Raw genomic sequence first — 25206 nt, 5'->3', positions numbered from 1 at the left:
CGGGCTGCAGCTAGCGGGCTGCAGCTATAGGGCTGCAGCTAACGGGCTGCAGCTAGCGGGCTGCAGCTAGCGGGCTGCAGCTAGCGGGCTGCAGCTAACGGGCTGCAGCTAGCGGGCTGCAGCTAGCGGGCTGCAGCTAATGGGCTGCTCCTCCTCCGCAAACCTCAAACTGAACCTTTCTATTTGGAGCTCAGTATTTTGCTGCCCTCATGTTTTAATCATTAATGGCGTGCTCGCAGTGCGAATGTTTAATGGGTCAAGCACCCCGTAATCTTTTTCAGCCCGAGCTGGACTTTCACCGCCCCTCTAATGTGTTTATGTAAGGAGGGATATTATTGGACAGTAAAACATCATAACAAAGACTCTGCCAGGCTTCAGCAGGATCGGCGTTGTCCTGAGACTTGTGTACACACGCTGATGAGATGCAAAGCGTGTTCATCCGTCCTTTCCTTTTTTTTACACCTGCTTGGAGGGAGGAAGACGCAGGTTGAGTTCAGCAGAGAGAAAGGCACTTTGGACGGTGCTGTAAGAGGAGATGAGGACACATGTGAATGTAGTTTAGAGCCCGTGCACACGCAGACTGGGGGAAGCATTAGGCCGTCAGTCAGGTTTTTCAGATGTGATGTGGGATAAAAAAAAACATCCCAGATTGTACGACATCAGTGGTTTCCTTTAAGAAAGCAGATGTTTCCAACTGAAGAAGGAAATCTGAGCGTCACAGTTTAATCAGAGTTTATCAGCAGCTTCTGTTTTAAGCATTCCAGACGTTTGACCTTCCATACGATCTGATGGTAAAATCTGAGATCTGAGCGTTTGTGAAGTCTGATCATCGGAAAGACGACATGTCAGAGGACACAGAAAGATGAATATCTACCATCTCTGAATCAAGCTCAACACATTTCCTGCTGATTTAACCCCGTCATTCCCACGATAGCAGGCCGCCGCTGAAGCCTTTGCAGGAGCATAAATCAGTGCTGATGTTTGCTCTGACAGTTCGACCTTCAGGTGAAGCTGAGGTTTGCTGCACAGCTTCTAAAGAGTCATCGACCTCCTGCTGAGGCAGCGCTCACATTTCTAATTCAGACACAAGACTTGAAGGCACCTTGAATTAGTGTCTCCATTGTCCCTCACTCTCTTTATGTTCCCTTTTATCGCCATCATTGCTGCAGAGACAGAACATCCAACTCAACATGTTTCCTCAGTCCTTTAATGCGTGCTCTTTGCAGCAGTTATTTTGGCGATGTTGGCTTATTGCTGATTGGAGGAAATATTGTTTCAGTGAACCAGAGGTGATCTGAGATACAAGAATGAACTCGTTATCAGTTAGAAGTTTAAGAGTTGGACTCTGAGGAGGAAGTGGAACTTCAGCCAAACATTTCATCCTTTTGTCAGATTTCCATTTAAAGTCCCAGTTTGACCAAATCTACCTGACAGGACGCACGGCCAGAACTCCCCCCGATTCGTTACATGTCACCGAACATAATCCAGCAGCATTTAAGTAATCAGATGAAGCCCGAGCCAGCCGTCGGCTCAAACCCGATTTAATATGATGATGTCAGTGTGATGGAGAGTGTGAGGTTAGCAGGATGGTCGAGGACGGAGAGGAAGTGGTGAGGGGGAAACCCTTCTGATGGTTGGACTCATTTTGAGTTCAGTAGAGAGAGACGGTGTTACACACAGGGCCGCATGCAGACACTGGAGATGCACGTTTAGAAGACATTTAATATGTTTCTGTTTCACGTGCATCATCTTGTTATTGCATCGAATTCTGTTCTCGCCTCAATGTTTGCAGAACTCTCCGTGATGGCATCAGGTTCTAGCTGCAGCGCCGACAGATCTCACAGTGTGTGTGTGTGTGTGTGTGAGTGTGTGTGTGTGTGTGTGTGTGTGTGTGTGTGTGTGTGTGTGTGTGGGGACATTGCTGTGTCCCTCAGGTGCGTCTCAAAGCTCTCCAAGGGGAACACTGTCCTCATTTCTCTTTCCCCTCATTAAAATAATTTCCATCTTTGCACTTTTAAGAATTTAGATTTCTTAAAAGGAGCTCCAGGACGAGAAGCGTTCAGCAGCTGAGAGGAGAAACTACACGTGCAGAGAAAAATTAAACATTGCATTTGAGCAATTAGTGCTCAGATCTAAAGCGAGCAGGTTATTTAAACCAATAACCTGCGTTAAATTGGATCAGCTTTCCTTCACAGACGCTGACGCCACAAAAAGACATCAAAGGCAGTTACACAACCGGCTTTACCTCAGGAGCATTACTCATCTCGGGATGTGTGTCGCGTGTCCCGGTGTGAGCGCACTTCTCATGCAGCCAAATTTGCACCAAAGGGCAGCACGCTTGTCCTTGCCGTCGGCTCGTCAGTTAAGCGGAGCATGAGGTTAAGTGAGCTCGTGTAACGCAGGATAGGAAGAGAAAAAACCAGGAGACTGAATCATCGCACATCAGGCTCTGACGTATTACCACTTCCTGTCTCTGCAGGAGCGTTAGCACAGCGCCTCACGGAGGAGGTCATCATGACGATAGTTGGAGGCTGATGACCTGTGATTGAAGGAAAAGACAATCTCACATTTTCAGTCTGAGGATCATTTGTTGTTGTCACCTTCATGGAAACCTTTTTGTTTCGCCGTATTGAAACATTTATCCCGGGTTAAGACTCCGCTGCCCTCGGCTAACAGGTGTCGGACTCTTTTTATTTATTTATTTTTTTTGTCATCCATTTTCCCCTCTTGGCTCTTTTTCCTCGTCTGTTTCTGTGAGCTGAAAACCGTAAAAGATTCCCGTTAGCGGAGAGGCCTCTCGCTGCTCTGGATGTTTGGTTCCTTCCTGTCTCTCCGGGAGACGAGTTCATATCACACCTGTCCGTTCAGTCACCAGCAGTGGGCAGTCTGGTTGCCCCTGGTTACGGGCTTCAATCTCTTCATATAAGGAAGAAATGTCAGCTGAGGAATGCAGTCCCGGCACTGATGTGTTTTAGCTGTGAGGTCGATCATGATGTGATGTTAGTGCTCACTCTGAGCTCCACAAACAAACAGCGTTCACAGAGTTATTAGAGGGCTCAGCCTTGTTTCCTTTCACTGCCTCTAACGAATCTTTCTCCTCTCCAGGGACGACTTATCCAAACAAAATATTGCTGATGGATGTTTTTTTTTCTTCTTTAAACAGGATTAAAATGCTTTCGCTGGAAGCTTATAGTTTTCCGCCTTAATCCAAACTCTCGCTCGCTAAGTTTGCAGTTCACTCCCTGGCCGCTTTTTAAGTAGCAGCTATTAGCTGGCTTTGATTTATGCTCCTCTCAGAGTTCACGGCCCGGCGTCAGTGAAGGGGGTTTCAGCTCTTCACTCCGAGGGTTCTGAAAGTCTTCACATTAGCTGTGACATGATGGAACGCGGGCTCTCTCACATGCTCTGAGTGAATAATGTACTCGATGTAAGAGGACATGATACTCACTGTGTGTGTGTGTGTGTGTGTGTGTGTGTTTCCCCCTCCAGCTGAGCTTCCAGCACAAGGTGGGGGTGCTTTACTGCAAGGCGGGGCAGAGCACGGAGGAGGAGATGTACAACAACGAGAGCGCCGGCCCAGCTCTGGAGGAGTTCTTGGATCTGCTCGGCCAGAGGGTGCGGCTCAAAGGCTTCACAAAGTACAGAGCTCAGCTGGATAACAAGAGTAAGATAAAACACACTTCCAGCAGAGCGCAGCCCACACACTCCCAGCGCTGCACACTGCAGATGTTCTCCATGTTGGTTTTTTAACATCTATATCCTGTTTATTCAGTTACATCATCAACAAGCTGCTCATGTTTGCACTCCAGCTTTTATCGCCTTTTATGGCAACACATTTGAGCTGATCTAAGTTCATCGTATTCCGCCTCCACCGTCTCCTGTCTTTGTGTTTTAAAGGTAGAAAATGTAAAGTGTGTGAACCTGTTGCAGGCCGGCGTCCTGAGTAACCTTTCTGTCCTGTGTTACAGCCGACTCCACGGGCACTCACTCCCTCTACACCACCTATAAAGACTACGAGCTGATGTTTCACGTGTCCACCATGCTCCCCTACACGCCCAACAACAGACAGCAGGTCAGTGAACGCATCATCTCCCCCCCCCCGTGTTTGTTTTTCTGTGTGTGGCGATGGCGCTCCCACCCGAGCAGCTCGCCTCGAAGGATATCCTCAATCCCTCAATCTCGGCTCTTTCCAGTCTCCCTCTGAGGCTCATTTTGCCACGGTAATGACCTATCAGTTGAAAGCACGAGCGTTGCCATGGTAACCGTACCCCATAGTAGGGTTTTTTAATCAATGCATCCCCAGGGGCCGGAACCTGTCGTGGGTTTAAGATTGGGCCTCTGAGTCTGTCTGCGCTAACAAGTGGAATTAAGTGGATGTCGCTGTGGAGTGGCGAGCGGCGGCGCCGTGAAGCCGCGGCGAATTGATGCACGGGCGTATTTATAGAGCCCATAATAAAAGCTGCGGGTTCGACTCTGCAGAGAATTTAATGGTAAAGACACCGGATGAAGTGCGATGGATCCTGAGACGTGTGATCCGTCAGCCGGCGTCTCAAACGCTGATTGGCAGGATGCATGTTTTTCTTCTTCCTCCTTTCTTCTCTCTTCCTCCTCCTGTTGGATTTCATGGAGTGGAATAGTTTAATTTAATCCCCGCTGCTAATCTTCCAGCACTCATCCTTTCATCCTTTTCAATTCACCTCTGTCCCCTCTAATCCCGGTTGTTTCGGGCTCTTTCTGACCCTCGCTGACGACTTCATACGAGCCACAGATTGAGGTTAACCGTGTGCTCCATGCAACAATGCAGGCAGGAAGAATTAGGGATTAAGACACGAGGTCTGTTCCAGCCAAAAATAGTGTTGCCTCTTTCATTTCAGAAGACTTTTATCCCAATTCAAATGTCCGATTTTCAAAATAAAATGTCTTCAGCTTGTTGACTCCAAAAAGGTTTTAATGGCAGAAGTCGTCTCCTCCTGCAGAATTCAACAGCTAAAGAGTCTGTTCCACATGACCGAGCAAAACTCCTTTTTTTAACTTTTAAACAAAGAATTAATAATCAGACTTTTCTACATTTTACAGTTTGACAGCCTAAAATGTAAAGGCAAAAATCAACGTGTCTCTAGTCTGTCTCCAAACCCCCCAATGATGAGAAAAGTCCATCCTCAGTCTTCTGCCTGCTCCACTTTTCAGAAAATGTGTGCTCAAACAGGCTGTTTGGAGATGTTCCCTTCATGACATCACAAAGGGCAGTAGCCCCTCCCCCAGGTGGGTGACACTCCCACAGCTAGGTGTTTGTTCTGCCCTCTGAGTCTGCCTTCTCACCGTAAACAATAGGACATGGAGCCAGAAAGCAGCGAGTGCACCCGAGCCCTTCCAGAGAGGGGGCGTGGTCAGACACAGCTCATTTAAATATTTAAAGCTACAGACACAGAAACAGCCTGTTCTGAGCAGGGCTGAAATAGAGGGGTTTATAGACATACTTACAGACTTACATGGTGATATATCTTCTGAACCATTAATATTACCCTGCGCTGATCTTATCTGAAAGAAGGAATACAAGGTTTTTACCCCCTCGACCTTTCACACATTTACTCCCCTCCTCTACATTTATCCTCCTCGTCTTGTCTTTGACTCTCTTTTTTTCTTTTGCAGTTACTAAGGAAGCGGCACATCGGGAACGATATCGTCACCATCGTGTTCCAGGAGCCCGGGGCCCTTCCCTTCACTCCCAAACACATCCGCTCTCATTTTCAACACGTGTTCGTCATCGTCAAAGTGCACAACCCGTGCACCGAGAACGTCTGCTACAGGTGAGGAGATTACAGCACGTCTCATCCATGAGACACGATGCTGAATAATGTCCTCCTGACGATTTATGGGAAGGTGCTTATCCATGGATAAATCTTTTCATGCCGAATGGCTCCACGTGAACTTTTAAGAGCACTTGATTTCAAAGAATAATAATAATGGGCTGCTGAGAGCTGCCTGTGGTTCCTTTGATCTGCTCGCTGATCATACAGGTATTATCTTCAGAGACACCTTGAAATTATAACTTACGACTCTCTCTGTGCCGGAGAGTGAAGTCAGGCCGGCTCGTTTTAATAACAGAGCATGTGTTGAACAGAGAGAGAGAGATTAGCCTGAGCTCCTCCGAACACAAATGAACACTCGAATAGTTTCTCATTAAAGTCTGATATTCTCATGTCTCTCTCAGCTGCTCCTCCTTCCTCCTGCTAATATTTGCTTCCTGTTTTTCCCAGCGTGTCCGTGTCCAGGTCTAAAGACGTGCCTCCCTTCGGCCCTCCCATTCCCAAGTCTGTAACTTTCCCAAAGTCGGCGGTTTTCAGGGACTTCCTGCTCGCCAAGGTCATCAACGGAGAAAACGCAGCGCACAAGTCAGAGAAGTTCCGGGCGATGGCGACTCGAACGCGGCAGGAGTACCTGAAGGACCTGGCTGAGAACTTTGTGAGCACGACCACGATAGACAACGCGGTCAAGTTCAGCTTCATCACGCTGGGAGCCAAGAAGAAGGAGAAGGTGAAGCCGAGGAAGGACGCGCATCTGCTCAGCGTGGGAGCCATCACCTGGAGCGTGCGGGCGCGGGACTTCGGCCAGTCGGCCGACGTGGACTGTTTGCTCGGCATATCCAACGAGTTCATCGTGCTGATCGAGGAGGACTCTAAAAACGTGGTGTTTAACTGCTCCTGTCGGGACGTCATCGGCTGGACCTCGGGGATTATGAGCATCAAGATCTTCTACGAGCGCGGCGAGTGCGTCATGCTGTGTGCACACGACAACTGTGGAGAGGACATCCGGGAGATGGTGCAGAGACTGGAGGTAAGATCATTAAAGTCTCAGCTGTAATCATCTCACACGTCTTCATGTGAGCCGGATGAGTTTCTGCAGAATCTGTACGTGATGCGTTTTGAAGTGTTGCACGTGATCTGGTTTTGGTTTGTAGTCGTCGTTTGGATGCACGCCGTTTGTGTGGCGAGCAAAACAGGCAGAGCGCAATCCGCCGTCATTCTGCATCCCATTGGTCATTATGGTCAGCGTTTGTATCTCTTAGTCATCTCTGAGAGCGGACAAAGCTGAGCTCAGCTCTCGACTGAAAGGAAGACGACGAGCAGAGAAGGAAGTCTCGGTCTTAAATCCTGAAATGTTCAAGCTAAAAGAAGCGTTGTGTTGTGACGAGGCAGGAGCTGATTGGTGTGTTCAAGGATTCAGAGGCACTTAATTATCCTGAATCTTGAAATATATCACAGACTAATGAATTGCATCCTCATGAATTAGTCTGCTTCATGAAACACACGCGTGCAGCTTCCTTCTCCTTGTATCTCAGAAGTGTCCAGGACTTCGTTCATCTCCTCTCTTTCATGGATTCACATCTGGAGATTCCAGACACCAGATTATGATTGTACCGCAGGTGTTCGGGCTCACGAGTCGGGTGCAGTGATTGGTTTGGCTTCATCCCACACGATATTATCTGGTCCAGTTCTTTCCTTTATTAGAAGGGCAGCTGCAGAGAGAGAGAGAGAGAGAGGATTCAAACCCTCGGCCTCTGTGCATTTTAAAGATAATGCTGACTCTCTCGTGGAAAGCTCCTCTCTGCGTCGTTCACATCAGGGACATCTCGATGAGCTCGTCTCTCCCGTGTTCGGAGAAACGTTGGGAGGATGCTGGTCCGTGCTTTCAGTCCTGCCGGGACACCGTAGAGCGCCGTGTCATCATGTTTCCTCCAGCGTAAACGACTGTTAGCTTCCAGCACTTTTATAGTTTTGTGAAGGAAAAATGCGGCCTCCTAAACGAAGCTGAGAGTAAAACATGCCGAGTGATCCATCATCAGAATCACTCAGTAAATCTCTTCTGACTGCTTTCACACGCAGCTGCACGGTTCGGGGAGAAAATGCCGGCTTTGACTTTAAATGGAGCAGGGAGGTATTTGAGTTTGGGATATTTGTGGTCTCTCTGCGGTGGAACAATGTGTTCTGAAAACATGGCAGCTTCACTTCGGACCACAAGCCGTGTTATTTTAATTCAGCATCATGTCAGCAGAACCCGTAAGCATCCTCTCAGTCTGACGCGTCGCGACTCGGAGCTCCACGCTTTTATTTCCCCGTCCTCTGTGAAGTCCAGAGACGCTTCCAGACCTCCTGCTTGGATCATTACGAAGAGTCTGACGAGCTCTACGGCCAGACGTTTGAGTCACACGAGTGCAGATGTTTTTCAGCTCTGTGTCGGGGTAAACTGTTATCAAGCATTGCTGTGTTTTCATTGAAAATAACAAAGACGCCGGCGCCGCTTCCTGCAGCTGACACTTTGTTTAACGGAGGTTTCCCCTGCACAAACGTTCCTCGGAGACCAGGGGCTCCTGGAGGGGTTTCCGATGCAGGGGGGCCAGGCCCAGAATGAAGTCTAACAGACCCCCCAAAAAGATTTGCTCACAGGGGGAAGGGCTTTTTGAAAGTGTAGGGACTGTAGCGATGGCCCTTGGGCGACAAACACTTCTGAGTAGTCGAGCATTTGTAGTTTGGTCGAGAGGAAAGTACACAACATGGCGTCACATCTCAGCGAGCGTCTTTGTGTATCCGTGGTCACAGTTATCTCAGGAGCAGAGAGCGAGGGCTTGTAAGGAGTCGAATCATCGACCTGGACAGAGAAGGAGGCTGCAAGATTATCCCACAATGACGTCAGGCCTTCAAACTGTGGTGACCAATCAGTGGGAGGCAGTAATCAGTCTGCCCAATCATTGAACACACTGATTAGATCAGCTGTTGTTTCACAACACCGAGGCCTCAGTTAGCGATGGACAACTTTTATTATTAGTCAATAAAGTTTTTTTTAAATTGTTTTAATAAGAAAAAGTTTTTAAACAATCATTTTATTCAATAAAAAGATTTTTTAAATTGTTTTAATTAATAAAAAAAGTTTTAAAAAATCATTTTAGTCAAAGTTTTTTAAAATTATTTATTTATTTTTTAAGTTTCAAAAAATCATTTTAGTCAATAAAAAGTTTGGAATGAAGCTCTGAAAAGTTCCACATTCAGACGCCAACATTTTAGGAACAACCGGCATTCACACGCAGACGGTAAAACGAGTGGACGCGCTGTAAGTGCAGATTAAGGATAATGTGATGTGAAGGGTTGTTAATGTTTCAGATATCTGGCTGCAGGTAAGAGGAGGCGGCGGCCTCTTAAACAGGACAGTAACCCACTTTTTAAAGGCGAGGAGAGTTAACAGAAAACAGACTAAGAATAGAGGACACAGCTTCTCTTCTCATCCCCATTCTCTACTCCGGCTTTTTCCATCTGTGTGACTCCTTCGGCTTCAGATGCATTGTGGGATTTTTCTGAGAAAATAGATGAAAACACCTGGTTCCTCCGCCTGGGAGCCGGCGTCCGATGTCTTTTCTTTCAGCTGCTTGTGTTCCTGTCCAAGCGCGTGCTTCCTTTCTGGGTTTCCACGGTTTGTTTACTGAGCCTCTAATCAGGCAGCTCTTTGTTTCCATCAACAGCGAGCGTTTGATTCCTGCAATCCAAACCTGAGCTGTGCATGCCTCAATTCTGCTTTCTACAGTCTTCAGTTTCTCCCAAAGAGAAACAAGCTGGGATATTATCCGTGTTGCTATCCGTTCAGTGATCAAAACCACCAGCAGACTCCATCATTTTCAGGAGTTTAGGATGAGATCCCCCCCCCCCTCAAAGAGCCCAGAAAGTAGTCCTAAGTAATTCTGCACGTGGACATAAAGATTTAGCATGTCCTAACCACCTCTGAGGCCCTGAGAGCCCGGTGAAGAATTTACCATAATTCATCTTAAAAGGACTCGGATGTCATTCAGCGTCTGGGCTCCTCATAAGAAAAGGACAGAGCCGGATACATTAGCATCTCTGATGAGCCAGAGGACAGCGGCTCCTCATTCAGTATGCTAATATCCTGTCACGTGTCCCGTCCTCTCACCCCCGGGACTTCAGAGACTTTTGTTCCTGTTAAACTTCTCCATGAGACGGTGAAGCAGCGGTGGCGGTGGACACAGCGGGCTTCCAGCTGACGGTGCAGACTTGGGTCCCGAGGGTGTCGGTAACGTTGACTCGAGTCGTGTTTCATTCGGAGGATCTTACAGCCTGCCGGACGTGTGATGTCATGTGAAACCGGAGGAAGCAGTTAGCCCGCAGAGGAGACTCGTGTGAGAGCACGGCCTGAAAGCTTTGTGATAACGTGGAGCTCTCCAGGGTGTCGCTGAGCCGGGTGGCGAGCGCTCAGCTTTTTATAAGACTCGCCGTCCTGGCTTGTTTTTAGCTCCTCCCAGAAAGGAAAACAGAGTCTCTGAAGCTGTTTTCACAAACGCCACTCCCCCCCCCCCCGGCTCCAGGTGATTAGATCCTGCTGCCTTCTCTCAGTCAGCTCCTCGCTCCTCGCTCCTCGTTACCCTCGCTCTGCTCAGACGTTTAATGACGGCGTGTTGTCTTTTTGTCACATCGTCTTCTGACTGAACATCAACACCGACCCGCTCCACATGACAACGCGCCCGACGCTGTGCAGCTCCTCAGGCAGCGCTGTCATTTAACCACCACTTAGACGTGTGAGGAAACGTGCCAGGCGTGCAAACATAAGAGCAGACATTTTTGATGACCCGTGTATACGGACACATGACGGGGTTAGCAGGAATATGAAGTGTACTCCCCATGCAGGAGTATAAACAGAAACAGGAACAAAACGTGAATATGTGAGGAGAGCATTAATAGTTGTTACGAGCAGAGTTTTGGTTTCTGAGACGTTTGAAGGAGACTCGCTCCTCGTCCTCTCTCTCACAGGAAGCGAGGCCCGCCTCCTGTCCTGCGCTAATGAAGTTTGAGGCTGCGTCTCACTGCGGGCTCCATCACGCTTGTCTTGGTCTCCTCTCCCTCTCTCACAGCGGGTTGGATTTCTGCCTGTGTGAGAATCTGGCCGAGTGTTGACAGGCTGCAGTCCTGAGTTAATGTGTCCCTGAAACCAGCTGCCACTCTGAGGCGAGCCGAGGCGGTCACCCACAACTGAAGCGGGACTATCTGACAGCTGATTAAAGCTGATTGGATGCACTCTGAGATTTTTTTTTTTTTTTTCCATCGGTGTCACATGAAAGTGCAAGAGCAGAATGGTCCGGTGCTGCAGCGTACCTGCAGCCTTATATAAGCTCGCTCACTTCCTGCCATCAGGGTGAACTCAGATGAGCTTCTTCTGCTGCTTGCGTGTTTCTCTGAAATGTTGCAGCTGAAGCGAGAGGGTTGCCTGAACTTCAGCTGAACCTGAAATGCATTAAAGCAGCGGCTTAGCCACCGCTCAGCAAAGTGAGCAACTTAATTTGCATGCATGGACACGATTGGACCAGAACCAACTTTCAGTTTCGTCCAAGCATGCGATTGGACGAGCGTGGCCGCCCTCCAAGAACCCATGGGTGAAGTCCTTGGCTGCAGAATCCAGAGCGGCAAAGAGAGGATGGAAATGATTTTGGATGTGAACGAGTGTTTTCCATCAGCTGCATGTTGGTGCAGATTAAACGTTAGGAGTCTTTTTATGAACCCGGGTTAATAGACTTCGGTGTCTCTGCGTTTAAATGTGTCCTAATCCCCCTCACAGCCCCACAGAGCTGCTCAAGTTTCCTTACAGGCAGGTGTGTATTCATGTGTGTCGAGCTGTCTGTGTGCAGCGCTGAGGCTAATTCAGTTAGCTCTGTGATGTGCCCTCTCATTAAACTCCCATTTGGAACGCTTCTTTGAATTAGCCAATCCAACATGCTCCTGCCTTCGTGCTCCTCTGTGTCAGAAGTCCTGCTGGGATCCTTCACAGAACATGGACGTTATCTGCAGCTTGTCCAGAATGTGGCTGCTCGCCTGCTAACAGGCACATGTGCCCTGCTCTCTCCTCCGGCTTCCTGTTCGTGACACGATTGATTTTTAATATTCAGCCTCTGGCTTTTAAATCGCTGGAATGGTTCGGCACCTCATGTGAACATGTTCACGCTGCATCCCGAGCACTAAGCTCCTCCAGCCCGCTGCTCCTGGACGGGCCCAAAACCAGGCTTCAAACTCGGGCCGATGGAGCCTTTTCTGTTCTGACACTTTATAATAAACAATAATTTAAGATCTGCTTCATTTTAAAAAAACATGTTTTTGTAACTTGGCTTTTGTCACTCGCTCAGTGTTTTTATCCCAACATCAGTCTCCACTAGAACTTCATTTTAAATGTATTTTTACTAAACTTAATGTTCAGCCTTCGGCTGTTATAAATGTGCGTTATAAATAAAGTTGACTTGATTTTTACGATTTATTTGACTCTCCTCTCACCTCGTCTGTTTGATGAATAACCTGATCTGTCCGTGTTCCAGATCACCACCAGAGGCTGCGAGACGTCGGAGATGACGTTGCGTAGGAACAGCCTCGGGCAGCTCGGGTTCCACGTGAACTTCGAAGGCATCGTGGCCGACGTGGAGCCCTTCGGCTTCGCCTGGAAGGCCGGCCTGAGGCAGGGCAGCCGGCTGGTGGAGATCTGCAAGGTGGCCGTCGCCACTCTGACACACGAACAAATGATCGACCTGCTGCGCACGTCTGTCAGCGTCAAAGTGGTTATCATCCAGCCGCACGAGGACGGCACGCCGAGGAGGTGCGTTTAAACATCTCTGTCTTTGTGTTGTCTTCTGTTTAGCTGTTAAGATGCTGACCTGACGTTTTGTATGGAGTTACATTTTAGATTTATTACATGTGAGAAAATAAATCATCTGACAGGAAAAAAAAAAAGGTTTGAGAGAAAAAGTTTTCATACCAACAGCAAAAAAAAATAAATATAAAAAAAAATAAAAAAAAATATTTGAGAATAAAAAAAAGTTTTAAGAGAAAGTATTTTTATCTCAAAATACTTTTTTTTTTTTACTCTCAAATCTATATTTTTCTATCAGTGTAAAAATATTTTCTCAAAAAAAAAAAAGTGAGACGTTTTTCTTCTCGCTCTCCAAACCGAAGTCTTTGCTATCGATTCAGTTTTTTTTTGCTCTCGTGTCAGGATTTTTGTTCTCTCTGAGAAAGTTGGGCGGGGCCGCGTTCCTATTGGCCAGTCGGGTGAGAGCCGTCTTGCTTGGAGCACAGACTGTATAAAACCTTGGGAGTCAAACTGAATCATCACACCGGCAGCACAAAGACGATCTTACTCCATAGTGTTGCTAATGTGCAGAGTTAAGAAACCTTCAAAATAAAAGCTCGAGTAAAGAACATGTAGAAAAAGAGTTTTGTGTTCTTTTCTAAACTGAATGAACTCCTAATAGAAGAGTTGTTTTAATGCAGCTGTGATGAATGAGTTTTGACATTTGCTCTCCTGTTGGAGACGATTAGCATAAAGAAATGCTTACATTCTGTTTTTGTAGAAGCAGCGTGGTTTCCTTTTTTTCTCTGCAGAATCCTCCGGAGAGGTCTCTCTCTCCTCCTCTCTCTCTCTCTCTTGGTCTCTCTCTCTCTCTGTCTCTCTCTCTCTCTCTCTCTCTCTCTCTCTCTCTCTCTCTCTGTCTCTCTCTCTCAAACCCTCGCTCTCTCTCTCTCTCTCTCTCTCTCTCTCTCTGTCTCTCTCTCTCTCTCTCTCTCTCTCTGTCTCTCTCTCTCAAACCCTCGCTCTCTCTCTCTCTCTCTCTCTCTCTCTCTCTCTCTCAAACCTCGCTCGCTCTCTCTCTCTCTCTCTCTGTCTGTCTCTCTCTCTCTCAAACCCTCGCTCGCTCTCTCTCTGTCTCTCTCTCTCCCTCTCTCTCTGTCTCTGTCTGTCTCTCTCTCTCTGTCTCTGTCTGTCTCTCTCTCTCTGTCTCTCTCTGTCTCTCTCTCTCTCTCTCTCTCTCTCTCTCTCTCTCTCCCTCTCTCTCTCTCTCTCTCTCTCTCTCTCTCTCTCTCTCTCTCTCTCTCTCTCTCTCTCTCTCTGTGGAGCTGCACAGACCTGAGCGCTCAGCGTTTCTCACTAATGATAATGAAAGGAGCGCTGATGATTAATGGTTCATCTCTCGCTCTTTGTCCGACAGCTCTCATTTCCACATTGCTTTTTTTTTTTTTTTTTTCTCCCCTCACCTCTCCAGATCATCTATTCAGCTTATTAGCGTGGGGAGTGTTGGGCTTTCTAGGGACACGCCCCCCACGGAGAGGCTCTGTCACAGTGAATCATATCAGGGCTGTATTTTATCCGGCACGTCGATGATGAACTCTTCAGAGAGGAAGACTTGTGTGAATGTGTCGCTCTGAAACACAGCTGCTCGTTGTGTCTGTGAGACGGACCGCTCTCTGCACCATCACATCCATCACTCTCTCTCTCTCTCTCTCTCTCTCTCTCTCTCTCGCTCGCTCGCTCGCTCGCTCACATTGTCGACAGCTTTGTTTTGGTTTTGCTTCAGGCTGACAGATTTGTGTCCCAGCTAACGCTCCTCTCACTTTGTGTCAGAAAACAGCAGAGTGACTCAACAGTCTCCACTTCCTCCTGTTTCTTGCTGCCATGTGATCCTCCTGTCGCTGACTCATCATCTCTATTATTAATTATTATTATTAATTATCTCTATTATTAACTCCCTTCACCTGCAGATGAATGTGTGTTTATAAAGCTCAAACAAAAGACAAGACACCTGTTGTTATCATAAATTATTACAGGTCACATATTCTGTAAACTCCTCTCCTCCATGTTCCTCTAACATGTGTCGTTTGGAGATGTTCCCTTCATGACATCACAAAGGGCAGTAGCCCTCCCCCAGGTGGGTGACACTCCCACAGCTAGGTGTTTGTTCTGCCCTCTGAGTCTGCCTTCTCACCGTAAACAATAGGACATGGAGCCAGAAAGCAGCGAGTACACCCGAGCCTTCCAGAGAGGGGCGTGGTCAGACACAGCTCATTTACATATTTAAAGCTACAGACACAGAAACAGCCTGTTCTGAGCAGGGCTGAAATTGAGGGGTTTATAGACATGATCAAATACAGGATCAGAGTGGATTCACAACAACACACTTCACACACATGATGAAGAGGAGCGAGGACACTGATTTAAGAGGAGGAGATCATGTGACCTTTAAGTCTAATATTTGCCTTATAAATACGTTTCTATTAGCCAGTGGAGGACAGTAACACAGTCAATCCAAATTATGTTTGTTCATGAAGTGAACATTTAAGCTGTCGATAATCACGTTTGAGGAGTCTTTAAAAAATCTGTCGTGGAGCCTGATGGAGACTTCTCATCTGTTTGTTGTTTTTTACCCTTTTAAGCCAAATGTCTGGCAGCTTTGTGTATTCATGTGTCTGTCAAAGCTGGTGTAGTATGTGCACGTGGAACTGTGTTCAAACTTTGCGTGGCGGCCTGGCAGCGGGGGGACGAACACATTTGCTCCCCCCAGATGGTGAGTTACGCGGCTCGTCTGTGAATCCAACGCAGCGGCCTCTCTGGCAGAGCCGGCGTCTAATCCTCTTACCTCGATCTGCGATCATACACGATGATACAATCATAACCGCTGCTCAGGAGGCAGAAAGCAAGACAACACGGACATCTTCCAAGAACCGGCTCTGCCTCCGTGACGGCGCGGCCGGCTCCCCCAGGAGGGGCGCTTTCGGACGCCGTGCTTGTGCCAGTTTGAAGACATCTGGCTGGACTTGAGTCGCGGCGCTGAAGCCTGCGAGGACTCGTGAGAGATGCTCATGCTGCATTACACTCTGCCCATAAGGATTCATCATATCATGCTGTATGTCCTTAATGGGTTCTTTGATGCATTATGCACTAAGCTTGACCCATATATGGGCGTCGCTAGCAGATGCATTTGGCAGATTAGCAGGTATTACAGCAGAAGACTATACTGGTCCGAGCTGCTGAGCTCCACTGGGAGATTTCCCCTTCTTACTTCAAGCCAGCAGAGTTCACAGTAACTCTCTCTAAATGCTGTGTGGGGTCTTATTTACTTAACCGTAAAGAGATGAAGTCTATATTCAGTCTTTAGATTCTTAACAACACTCTGCGTTTTCACTTTTTAAGCCAAATTAGAGAGGCTCTGAACCCCCCCCCCCCCCCCCCGCCGCTCTCTCTTTGTCACGCCATGAGAACTTAAAGACTCCCTCTCCGTCTCGAGGTCCTGTGAATTTTCTCCCAAAGGCTCCAACAAACCGAGAGGTTGAGAGGTTAGGTGAAGAATCTCGAGGACCCTCCGCTCTTTTTTTTTTTTGCGGCGCTGCGTCTTTGAGCTGTTAAAGTGTTGCAGTCAACAATAAGTGCTCCAGTTTCTCCGCTATTATCTCAAAGGAAAGGAATTCAGCGGGGGGCCCGCACGCCCCCAGTCAGTCCCTGTGGCCACAGAGAAGGGGGGTTAGTCTAACAACAATGGACAAGAGTCTCATGACCTCCAGACAATGTGGCCCGGCTCCACACTGCTACTGTGACCAGGAAAAATGTTTTCCTAAGCTCCTGCAGGGACCGAGGCTCCTCTTTACTGTCTGAAAAACGCCACACTGCCGTTAAACATCGGCATGATCGTCTGCTTCTTTCATGTTTTCCAGGACGGGAGAAGTCCTAAGTTCCCTGTCAGCACTGTTTGCTGACACGCTCTTAAGCTGTTTACGCCCTAAATGGTTTTAGCGCGCTCAGCCTTAAAGCCAGGGGAGATATCTCTCTAATATTAGTCTAACCTGCTGCTGGATGTGTGTGCACACTGCGGCTGGAGCAGAAGAGGCTTTTAAACAAGTGCAACATGTTAGCCTGCGATCCGGCTAACGAGGAGGAGATGAAACAGACTAGAACATGCAGGGAGCGAGTAGTTAAGACCCGCACGGTTCGGATGTTTATGACGAGACATTTAAGGAAGAGACTAAAAAAAACAGGAGAGACTGTGTTTTATGGTTTATATCGTCTTTAAGCTGAGAAAGACGGTGTGTGTGTGTGTGTAACCTGACTCCCCCCACCCCGCTGATAATGAGTATCCCCCTTGGACGTCAGATGTCCACTTGTGACCTTTACTTTGAAGTGTCATCAGACTTGTCATCATGGATTTTTATCTGGACTCGAGCTGCGCCGGATTTCTCACTTCTCCTGCCGACACCTCGTGAAGAGGAGCCGCGCTCGGCCCAAAAAAACTCTCCCAACCTGCATCACAAATAGTTCACTTTAATCCCCCCCCCCCCCCCCCCTGAGCTCTCTTCTTCTTCTCCTCCTCGCTCGCCCACTCTCTCTCCCCTCCCTCCTTTAGATCAGTGAACAGCTTTTCTTTGAAACTCCTCGGCCTACCTTCTTCTGTCTTCTTCGCGGCCTGCTCAGGGCGGCAGGAGGTCAGCACCTCTGTGGTGGTGGGAGTGGACGGGCATGTCGCTCACTCTCTGTCCTGTCATCACAGCGACAGCTCTCCGGCCGGGGTCAAAGGTCCCGTCCTCACACGGATCCATTGTAGTTCTCTAAGAAGCCGATTGTTCTCGACCGAGGCGCCGCGACTCCAAACTTCATTTATGAGCAAATAAAGCAACCGGACCATGGCCCTCCAACGCTTCTGCATTTATATCGTCATGGCGACAGCTGATCTGAACCTTAAAGTGACGTCGCTGTCACTCCTGTAGTTCTTGAGTCCTCTACAGACAGTCGTGAGCTAACGTCAACGGTGGGATTTAAAGATAGCTGCGCCCTGATCCTGGACCGTTTGACTTCACCGTGTCGGCTGACGAACGTCTGCAGGACATAACGATAAAATAAAAACTTTAAACTCCATTAAAGAAGTTATAAATAAAAACCCAGCCCGTGGTTTGACTTTGTGTTCCTACATTATTCTGCAGTAAGTCGGGCGTAGCTGCGTTTGAGTGGAGCGTGTTTTGACCAACACAGTTTCGTTTACAGCCTCTGACTCGGAGCGCTCGGAGTTCAGCAGCAGGTCTGAAGTCGAATCAGGAGGAAGCAGACTGTTTTAACTCTCACTGCTGCCCTGCTGGAGGGTCCTGGCAGCCTCCCGCTCAGCTTTAACTGTCGACCAAACACCCGTTTCCTGCTCGCTCTCCGTGATTTATACACCGCCACTCCAAATCGCCCCGTACACGACAAACAAGAAGCCCCCCCCCCTCCTCCTCCTCCTCCTCCTCCGAAAGGACTCTGAGACGGCAGAGAAAATAAAGATCGTCGGATCTTAAATTGGTGCAAGGCAAGAAAAACATATTTTTCTCGTCTCAGGGCAAAATGAGGGTTTGATTCACGACCATTCAACACTACTACCATGTTTCTAATGATACACAGCTTCATGTAAATGGGTGAAGTATCCCTTTTTTAAAGGTTTCACACTTTGCAAAGCTAATGCAGGTGAGCCAACAGCTGCAGTTCCTCCAGTGTCCACTAGAGTCTGTCTCCTGCAGTGAGTTAGAATGTGTGGTTTTATATTTTAACGCTGCTGCTGCTGTCATGCCTCTCATTATTCTCAGTGTCCCACATAGCAAAGCAGCCATGCATGCTACACACGTTCAGTGAATAAATCATGAAAGCTGAAGAGTGTGTTGAGCACACCATCGACTGGTCTTCCATCATGGATGAGATCAGCTCGGACATGACCAGATGTGAGAGACGGGAGGAGGAGACGGATGATCTTCTCGTTAGATCTGCTAACCAGCAGCTCTGGTTGGAGGCGGGCTGTAAACAGGCCGACCGCCCGTGGCCCAGTTTGATGGAAGGGCCCCCCCCCACGCACACACACACACACACACACACACACACACACACACACACACACACACGGTCTCTACAATCAGCTGTGTGTACACGTACGACCACATGAAAGCATACACAGCGCTGCTTCTGGAAAATAAACCTCGGAGGAGGAGGAGGCTGCTGTTTCACTCAGACCCAACACCCTGTAAGACCCCCACACTCTAAGCCCCCCCCCCCTTACAGATTAATGTTGCATGAAATGACATCACAGGCCGTGTCCATCCTGAGATCCTCTTGTTGTTGGCTCTAATGGGGCCGGAGGTGGAGGGAGGGAAAGTGCAGACACTCAGGATGGACTAAGAGCTGACGAGGCTGGAGCTGAGATTAAAAGTCTTTCTTCCTGTTTCAGGTGCACCATGAGACCCCTCCCTGCACATGCCTGTATACATCTCTGCTGACTCTACCCCCCCCCCTCTCTTCCTTCTCAGGGGCTGCTCCGAGCTCTACCGCATCCCCATGGTGGAGTACAAGGTGGACAGCGAGGGAACGCCCTGCGAGTACAAGACGCCCTTCAGGAGAAACACCACCTGGCACCGGGTGCCCGCGGCTGCCGGAGCGCCTCTCTCCCGAGGCTCGCCCACGCAGGGACCCGACCGCCTGCAGTGCCAGCAGATCCTGCAGCAGCACCAGGCGGCCATCCCCCGGAGCACCTCGTTCGGACCGAAAGCTCCCAGACGGCTCCAGGTAAACCAGCGTCCCACCGCTCCTTCTGTCTTTTCAGCCTTCAGGTTGCACATCTCAAATTATCTAAATAAATATGACGCCTCCTGAGAAGGAGAGATCCACTGTGTGCAGAGCGGGTGTCTCCTCCCTCTCGTGTGATCAGAGCTTCAGACTCTGAGGTGACGAGAAGCAAATGTAACGAGGACGATGAAAGACGTGACAGAGCGCTCGGTGTTAAACGAAGACGAAGCTTCCCGCTGCACCTTTCCACCGTCACGTTTCACTCAGCAGGAAGTTTGAACACTCGTTCGTTTAATTAGCCCGAACATGTTCCCCTTCTGTTGGACTTATTTGTTACACGTCACCTCGAGGTGAAGTCACAGAAACGTCATCGACAGCTGTGTGAAAACATCAAAACATTCTGATTACCAGACAGATTTGGGCGTCGACCTTCATTCGTTGCCGGCGATCAAAAAGGCTCCGATCCTTTGAGGTGAAACCTTTGAACCCTCGTCCTTCTCATCCAGGAGAGAGCTGCTCATCGCCTCCACTTATTTGCATATGTACTTGCAAATGGAGCATTTTAGTGCTCCGCTCTCGTCTCCCCTCAGATGATAAGGCCTCAGTCGGACTCAGTTTGTCCGTCCTGCTCTGCGTCTCGTTTGGACGTCTCCATCCGGCGGTTTGTTCTCGCTAATGAAACCCTGCAGTGCTGATAACCTCTCAGAGTGTCACACCCACCCTCCCAGTATCTCCTGTTCTGTCTGTACTGGGATAATGGCCGCCTTCTCTGCCTAATCAGAGTATCTGTCTGTGGGAGGGCTCACACACACACACACACACACACACACACACACACACACACACACAGAGCCCTCCATGCTGAGGAGGTGATGGGGACACCGACACAGCTCGGCTCATCTCATCCAATTACTGCAGAAACAAAGAGAGCGCTCTTCTCCTGGGCTGCGATACGAAGCACTCCGGAGGGAGGAGAGGGAGGACAGGAGGAGAACTCAGCCCGATGTCACGCTGCAGACGACGAGGAGCTGCTTATTATTTGTAGTTCATGTTGTGTGGACACGCAGAGACTAAAGCTGCGAGGCCGAACACGGAGAGATGACAGAGGAGCCCAACTTGTTGGAACGTTATTTGTTCCAAACGCTGCGTCAGGAATACGACGGGCCCGAGCTGTCACAGTGCAGCTGCTTTTAGACGCCGTTCATCAATGTGTTGTGTTTGAGGCACATCTGTGACATCATCCAGGTTGGCATTGACCTGAATGCTGTCTGCAGCCTGTGCATGCAGAGTTTAGACTTCTGCTGACAGGGAGGACGTTCACGTTCGCTAACAGACACCTGAGGTCAGCTGGTGGGGTTTTAAATAAGCAGGAGGGTCCTGCTGGTCTTTGTGTCAGTAATCCCACTCACATCCATCATGGGGATGTTCATGCTCTACTTCTACATGCATGCATCTTTGTCATTGTGCTGTGTTTATGAATGCATGGACCGACTTGCCCCTCGGGGGGAAATCCAGATTTTCCAAATGTTTGCTGAGCTCGTCTGGAGACGAGACGTAAGCAGCCACGCTTCGACCTCCAGCGAGAAGAAGGACTGCGTCCTTGATTAACAAACACAAAGTCTCCTGAGGTCGTCATAACGAGGTTTTTTTTTTTCACACCTCGGGGAGAGTTGGTGGACTTTAACGTGACGCAGCCTGAGTCAGCAGAGAGAATCATTTATATACATGCCACACACACTCTGGAAATATAGATATCATCATCATCATCATCATCATCATCATCATCACTTCCTCAGTGAAGAGGAAAAAACACCAATCTGTGAAGCAGCAGTGAAAAAACCCCGATCAATATTTACAGGCTGTCTGTCTTTGAAGCGCACAGATCTTTAATTAACACTCCGTCCTGACTGATCCGTCAGCGTGTCTGAAGATTTCAATATTAAATGAAGCCTCATGAATAAATACTCACTCTGTTAATGTGAAACACACATCGCAGCGACGTGCGACCTTTCGCAGCTTGAACTTCACTCTGTCTGCAGATTATCTCCGAGCCGGGAGACGAGAGAGACGCTTTGAACCGGCCTCCAGTTTGAGTGAGGAAGATCTGATAGAGAACTGAGTTCAGGTCAGACATGTTGGATGGTGACAGGTGTCGTTGGAGTTCATATCAGAGGCTGCTGGGGGGGCGCCGCCGTCCTCAATCCAGACCTGGCATCATAAAATCTGACACCTCCTCTGCAGCCGGCTGAGACGGGACGCTAAGCTGTGCAGCCTGCAGCGTTATCACAAGGCAGGCCGAGAGATGATACTCAGTAACCCTCCCCGCTTTACATCACGTCAGGGAGAGAAGGAAGGAGGAACCAGCTGCTAAGACTTCAACTTAAACTGCAGCCGAGGAGGAAATGTGCGGATCAGGCCGGAGCGTTGGATGATGTGTGTGAGGCCGAGCTGCCGACAGCTCAGTGAGTTTCCCATGGAGGTCCAGACAAAGAAACCTGATGACCAAGCTGGAAGTCTGGACGCGAGGAATCTGTCACCTTTTCAAGCGGTTTCTCCTGGATCACGTTTGAACGCTCCGTCATGCTTCTGGTGCTGAGCTGTTGTTCTGATTCATTTTAAAGAAAACGGGAGATAATTGACTCTTTTCTTCGAATCATTGAAGACAATCAGACGCACACAATGCAAAGTCCCTCCTCCTCCTCCTCCTCCTCCTCCTCCTCCTCTCGTGTTCCCGTCCCGTCATGCGACCTTCTTCTGTGTCGGTTAGAAAGGAAGCAGACAGAACCTGAATCCAGGGTTTATTTTCCTCCTGAGACCCGATCCCTTCAATTATTTTCCCCTTTGATCGAGTAACAGTGAGCGGAGGAACGTCGTCTCGTCGAGGTCAGGCAGGTGAAAGTCGATCAACGCCACCAGGAGGAGCTCTTGATCGAAGGCGTGTTTGATTATAGCTTCTGGAGGTTCTCTGAGTTCTCCTCGTCTGAATTCCGATGGATTAAAATTTCCGACTTCTCAGATCAAATGTATTGCACAATCACATCAGTACAGGAGAGCAGCAGCTTGCACTTTTCTTTTAAATCATTGAATCTACTGATTATTTAACTCACGATGAATCAACTTCTTCTTTATCTTTAGGCTCATTGGAAGTCGGCGCTAAATTGTCGACTCATTTTTAGACCAGACTGGCGTCTTTCACGTCAAACCAGCAGGACGATGTTAGGTACGAGAGGTCGGACCCAGCTAGCTTTCTTTTCCAAAAGAGAGAGGCGGCTACGCTGTGTCACGCTATAACTCAGCCATCGGTCTTATTACACCTCGCTTACCAAGTATGGAGACTGTACTCAAGCAAGGTCAGAGTTCACTGAACCAAACCGGACGCCATGATGGAAACAGGACTGAACTATCTTTGCAGAAGTTAAGCTAGCGTAGTTTTAAAAAGTGTCTGAGACGTCCTCTGACACTCAGGAGCTGCTGGACCCTGGACCCTGGACTGCCCCATCTGGATCACATCCTGGGACTTATTAGCAGAACTAATCTGTGTTTCTGTTTGTCTTTGAAGAGAGAGAGAGAGAGAGCGAGCGAGAGAGAGAGACACCGTCTGCCTCTATGACAGCTCCAACGTTTTCTTCGAGATTATCCACGGAGCGAGGGGCCTTTCACCGGCGTGTCACCCAATAACACGCTCATTAGCGGCGGATAGCGAGAGCAAAGTTTTCTCTCTTTTTTTTTTTTGGTCGGAAATTTCAGCTGGAAGAGAGTCCGGCCTCAGGCGGCGAGTCGACGTTTAAGTAAATAGCTGTGAAGAAAGAGCGAAGAGGAAACTGTCAGAACTCAAAGTCTCAATCGACTTAAAGCAAGCAAGAAGAAGAAGGTGTTCTTTATTAATAATTATAGAGACATGCTACACACACACACACACACACACACACACACACACACACACACACACACACACACACACACACAAACAGGATCCTGTCCATCTGCACTGATGAGTGTTTTTTAATTTCATATTTATTCGATCATAGATTACATACGTAATAATTAATTATTTGTCCCAATATGGACAGATATTCTCCTTTTAACAGGCAAAAATCATGATTCATCACATTTTTAAAAATTCATTATTATTAAAAAATATATATTGTTAGGCTTTTATTTTGAATTTTTTTGTCCTGTGCTGAGAGTATCATTCTTGCCGTGTGCTTTTATTTTGAAATAAAGTAAGGAGCCTCTGGTAGATGGAAGGTTAGGACAGGAAGTGAAAACACAGAAACAGGAAGTGGTTAAGGATCCCATAGTGGAGTCACACAGTTTGAAGGAACGGTCCACGTGTGATGTCACGAGCTGGTCGAGTCGTCAGCTGACTCTCTTTTATCGTCGCCTCTCATGCAGCCAAAGTCTGGACCGCTCTGAAAACTGTGCATGTTTTGTTTGTGTCGTTGTGCAGGATGATGCAGGACATGGAGAACCCTCAGGTCACCTCGTGTAATAAAGGAGACCAGCACTACCGCAGCTCCCCCAGTAACCAGTCGTCCTCCAGTGACCCGGGACCGTGTGGCAGCGGCACCTGGTCCCAGCAGCCGGGATACGACGGGTACGAGACCACTCTCACTCCTTTACAAAGATCCCCCTCCAGGAATAGGCGGCTCTTTTCAGCGATGAATGCAGCTACAATCAGGCCCTGCTCTATTTCTGAGGACATGCAATTTTGCAAAATGACACCAATTTATCCTGAAATGACCAAATCATCAGCGCGCTTTTTGGCCCTTTCCTCCAGAAAGTAATCTTTCTACGGTCTGATTCCACATCCAGAGCCCAGAACAGCCACATGATGGATGATGATGAGTTTCCTGAATGAGGATTTTTTTCATGTGCATTATTTAAGTTTCCATCCATTCATCAGAAATCAAAGTTAAAGTAGCTCTTTGTGGATGCAGCCGTTCAGTTTCAAAGCTGTTAAAAAAAAGAAACAAGCGTAATGTTGGTTATAAAAGTTTGATTGAGCACTTCAGGATGACACGAAGAGATTATGTCTCGTCCTTTAATGAATCCTGCTGCGACTGAAAGGCCACTTTACCAAACTGCTCTGTAATTAGAACGATTTCTGGCGAAGAAGTTTTAAAAAAAAAAAGGAAAAGGTTTCAGTAAACAGAGACCTTTAACTTCTGTCAGATATACAACAGCTTCTTTCTGACATGAAACTTTAAACTTCACATCAGAGATGCTTTCGAAACATGGAGAGAGGTCAGAGCGCAGAAAGGTTTACAGAGCCATGCAGAGCTGGCTAAACACTGAAGCTACAGTGTCCACCACATGCAGAGCTGGCTAAACACTGAAGCTACAATGTCCACCACATGCAGAGCTGGCTAAACACTGAAGCTACAGTGTCCACCACATGCAGAGCTGGCTAAACACTGAAGCTACAGTGTCACCCACATGCAGAGCTGGCTATACACTGAAGCTACAGTGTCCACCACATGCAGAGCTGGCTAAACACTGAAGCTACAGTGTCACCCACATGCAGAGCTGGCTATACACTGAAGCTACAGTGTCCACCACATGCAGAGCTGGCTAAACACTGAAGCTACAGTGTCCACCACACGCAGAGCTGGCTAAACACTGAAGCTACAGTGTCCACCACACGCAGAGCTGGCTAAACACTGAAGCTACAGTGTCCACCACACGCAGAGCTGGCTAAACACTGAAGCTACAGTGTCCACCACACGCAGAGCTGGCTAAAGACTGAAGCTACAGTGTCCACCACATGCAGAGCTGGCTAAAGAATGAAGCTACAGTGTCCACCACATGCTGAGCTGGCTAAAC

The 25206-nt window shown here is 48.3% G+C and overlaps 1 protein-coding gene across 1 annotated transcript in view; it reads left to right on the top strand.

Moving 5' to 3' along the window:
- LOC306836308 (signal-induced proliferation-associated 1-like protein 2) overlaps positions 1–25206 on the top strand; it is an 84328-nt gene that overhangs the window by 39354 nt on the left and 19768 nt on the right. The window contains 8 exon segments of the mRNA XM_079363308.1: positions 3490–3664; positions 3969–4072; positions 5650–5807; positions 6258–6834; positions 12359–12633; positions 19125–19353; positions 19355–19380; positions 23831–23977. Coding sequence (XP_079219434.1) covers positions 3490–3664; positions 3969–4072; positions 5650–5807; positions 6258–6834; positions 12359–12633; positions 19125–19353; positions 19355–19380; positions 23831–23977 — 1691 coding nt within the window.

Source organism: Symphodus melops, assembly GCF_947650265.1.
Source record: "Symphodus melops genome assembly, chromosome: 15".
NCBI classification, from domain to species: Eukaryota; Metazoa; Chordata; class Actinopteri; order Labriformes; family Labridae; genus Symphodus; species Symphodus melops.
Note: the sequence above shows the minus strand (reverse complement) of the source record. Positions and strands in the feature narration are given on the sequence as shown.